Below are 3,466 nucleotides of genomic sequence, written 5' to 3'. Positions count from 1 at the left end.
TCATGGCTGGCACCAGTGTGGAGCAGGGCTGAGACTACCTGGCTGGAAGCTCCCTGGGCTGCACTGTCCCGTCTCCAAGTCCCTCCTGCCGTCCAGCCTGAGCCTGAGGCCCAAAAGCGTGGCCAGAATGAGGAGTCCCTGGTGTGGCCAGACGGTGAGACAGCTCCTGGGGTCGGGGAACCAGGAAGATGGTGGGTGCTGCGGTGGCTCGAGGGCCCCGACATCCTGGGTCAGGGCGCTGTCCAGTGGGGCGGGGGTGGCTCCTCCAAGCACAGCCCTTTGTGTGGGTGGGAACCTTAGACCTAGTGTGCTTGACCTCACTGCAGAGAACCCGCAAGGCCACTGCCAGGGTCCACCCTGTGCCCGCTGCAGAGCACAGCCCTGGGGAGGGACACGCTGGGAGGAGGTGACCTGGGCGTTTTGCTGTGCATTTCTGCCCTGCAAGCCAGGTGCTGGTGACAGTGCTGACAGGGGAAGGGGCACCCACATCTGCAGCCGGCTGTACCCGGCCCACAGGCTGCTGCTCCCCACACCCTGCCAGCAGGCAGTCTGACCCTCTGGCCCCCAAGCCCTGGGGTGACTGCAGCCTCGGGCCGCCCGAGGAAGTGTGTTCTGGGGCCTTTTCCTTCAACGTGAAGCTGGGGGCGACAGGAACCTTGTCCCTGCCACTCTTTGTCTGCACTTAGGCCAGGCGAGTGTTGTAAAGACCCCAGGATGTCCGGGACGCCTGGGGAGGCATTTTAATGAGCTTTTCAGAGCCTTGGCTGCCGCGTCTTTTCTTGAGAAAACAGGAAATTGGGTTGCTGGGAGGAAACCCCTACTCAGAAGCGGGAAGCCGGGTGCTGGGGCAGCCACAAGGGCCAGGGTCGGGCAGCTGAGCAACTGGAGGGACAGGACAGGGACAGAAGCTGAGCGAGCAGCCTGGGCCAGAGAGGTGCCCACACCGGAACAGCAGTTACACAGGCCAGGGAGGCCGGCGCCCCAGGACTGAGGACAGCCGCAGGGAGAGGAAGAGGGCAGAGGGTGACCTGTGACCCGGCCTGGAGACGCACGTTCCTGCAGGTGGGCAGGGTGCCCAGCCCTATCCCTGTCGCTGCCTCCAGACTGTTGTCACAGGGTGCCCCACAGAGGCCTAGCTGGGCGCATACAGTTGCCGGGAGCACGTCCACCTGTGTGCACAGACCCTGCAGGCCCCATGTGAGGGGCCCGTGGGTAACACCAGCGGAGAAGACAAGGTTTCTGAGCAGGAGCCAGGCATAGGGGGGCCTGCTTTGTTTGGGCACCTCAAACTGCTGCCAGTGTTCAAGGCGCACCCAGCTTCGTGCAGACTGACCCGGGACATGTTCCCGGAGGGCCAGGACCCGCAGCCATGGGGCTGTGCTGTGTGTGCGGCCGGTTCTTCAAAGGTCCTGCAACTTCAGCCACATTCCCACCACTTGCTGGGAACCCTCAGCAGCGTACCCAGCCAGCCCAGAGGCTGGCCCGCATGGGCAGCTGAACTGCCACTGGCTGCCACCCCAGGGCCAGGAAGGCCTTGTCCCAGGTCACTGAGGCCAACCCTAGAGAAGCCCCCAGGGTGCAGCAAGCAGGGTTTGGGACAGCCCCAAGGGGCTGCAGAACCCTGCTCTGACCCTGGAGCCAGAGCTATGTGGGCTCAGGGTGCCCTGCACAGCAGAGGGCACTGGCGCCTGACCCAGGGAGTGGTACACTCAGGGCCAAACTAGCAGGCTCAGGACTGGTGCCCTGGGGGCCTGACTCTGCTCCGCGCAAGTGACTGGACCCTGGCTCAGCCACCACTGTCCCGAGCCAGGCCAGAGCTGGCCGCCTCCCTGGAGAGCTCCTGCCACCAGCTGAGTTTCCATTTTCTTTTCCTTCCTTCTGCTATTTTGGTGCCATTCCGAAGGGAAAACCCACTTGATGTGCAGCGTTCCCAGAGCGAGGCCAAGCTGCTCCCCCAGCCCAGCAGGAAGGGGGTGCTGGCAGAGGCAGGGTCCCAGCCATGCTAGGGGCCAGGGCCACTTTCTGGTGTGTCTGCCCTAGAGCAAGGAAGCCCACACAGCCAGGAGCCATGTGCAGGCATGCATCAGACAGGCCAGGCTGGAAGTGGGGGGCGCCCTAGCTATATACCCCAGAGCCATGGGGCCGTACATGAGGGACAGTGGGTCTCCAGTGAGGGGGTCACACCCTCTAATACCAGCGACCTGGAGAGGAGGCCACGCCATCCGTTGGGAAGGCCTGCCAGGAAGACATTCCCAGTGCATACACCATGGGAAAATATTTTATCAAAGAAATTTGAGTTTAAAAAAAAAAAAAGAAAAAACCTAAACATGAACCCCTGACATGGCCAGGCACAGAGGCTATTTTTACTGTCCCTCCCGCCCCCCCCCATGGTTGGGGAACCGGCCACAGTCTCCATGGAGGCACATCCTGCACCAGTGACGTCAAGCCTCGGAAGTGGGCATCCGGGGGGCCAGTGACCCCACCTTCCGGGACAGAGTGCACCATGGGCTTCCCCAGGGTAGGCAAGAGGAGCCTGAAGTCAGCGAGCCCAGGGCCCAGCTCAGTGTGCTGTGGAGCAGGGACCCTGGGGGACAGAGAACAGCGCCCCTGCACCTCTCCCAGCCAGGGCTGCTCTGACAGCCCCCCCAAGGTGGTCCTGGGGACCCCATGTTGTATCCTCCCAGTGCATGGAGAGGAGCAGTTAGAAAACCATGTGGTGGCCTTTGTCCCCCAGCCCTGACCCTTCCCTGTACTTGTCACCCCAGGTCACACAAAGGACTCAGGAGAGACCCTGGCCGGGGCTCCTCGGGTGCTGTGGGAACTGGGCAGCCAAGGGGGGCAGGCCCAAGGTGCTGGGCAGTGAGTGCCACAGGGCAGGATCAGCAGGGCTGACTCCAGCGCCCGTGGGTGGGGGTTCGGGGACAAGGGACAGATCCAGGTGCTCCTGGGCCCAGGTGGCAGCTGCCTCTGCTTGCACCCCCGGGGCTCCCCACTCCCTGACCTCTGCAGTCCACCCTCTAGCCTGAGCCTCGGAGATGGAGGGCTGGGGAGGGGTTCTGAGCACCAGGCAGACACTTCTGGGTCCAGGGGGTGGTGAGGGTGCAGGGCTGGGCCGTGCAGGGCTGGCGCACACGACCTGGGCAGAGTTCACACCTGGCAAGCTGATGTGCCACAGCAGCAAGAGGGGACAACAACCAGGTCCCAGCCTTCCTGCACCGGCGGCCCTGGCCCCAGCTACCCGCTGTCCCCTCAGCTGAGAGGGAGGCAGGAGGCTTTGGGACTGCAAATGAGGGCCGGGGGACAGGAAAGCGGGCCTCAGCGGTGCAGGGACGGCCCCGGGCAGGGCAGGGCCGGCCTGAGGGGCTCGGCCTGAGGGGCTCGGCCTGGGGCCAGGGACCTCCCCAGAGATGCCGAGGGCCAGGAGCGGGCTGCCAGCGGCGGCGGGCGGACGAGGGCGCGGGCTGCC

At 64.3% G+C, this 3,466-nt stretch overlaps 1 protein-coding gene across 1 annotated transcript; it reads right to left on the bottom strand.

Moving 5' to 3' along the window:
• Window positions 1-2,423: 2,423 nt before the first annotated feature.
• On the bottom strand, window positions 2,424-3,466 carry LOC106147034 (transcription initiation factor TFIID subunit 4-like; the record flags this gene model as incomplete). The annotated part of the gene is given in 1 exon segment (XM_013506553.1): window positions 2,424-3,466. A coding segment is annotated over 1 exon segment (687 nt), but the record flags the coding sequence as incomplete, so codon positions are not given.

This window comes from Chinchilla lanigera, unplaced genomic scaffold, assembly GCF_000276665.1.
Source record: "Chinchilla lanigera isolate Chin_1 unplaced genomic scaffold, ChiLan1.0 scaffold00112, whole genome shotgun sequence".
Classification (NCBI taxonomy): domain Eukaryota; kingdom Metazoa; phylum Chordata; class Mammalia; order Rodentia; family Chinchillidae; genus Chinchilla; species Chinchilla lanigera.
The sequence above is the reverse complement of the archived record's forward strand: the minus strand, read 5'-3'. Positions and strand labels throughout refer to the sequence as shown.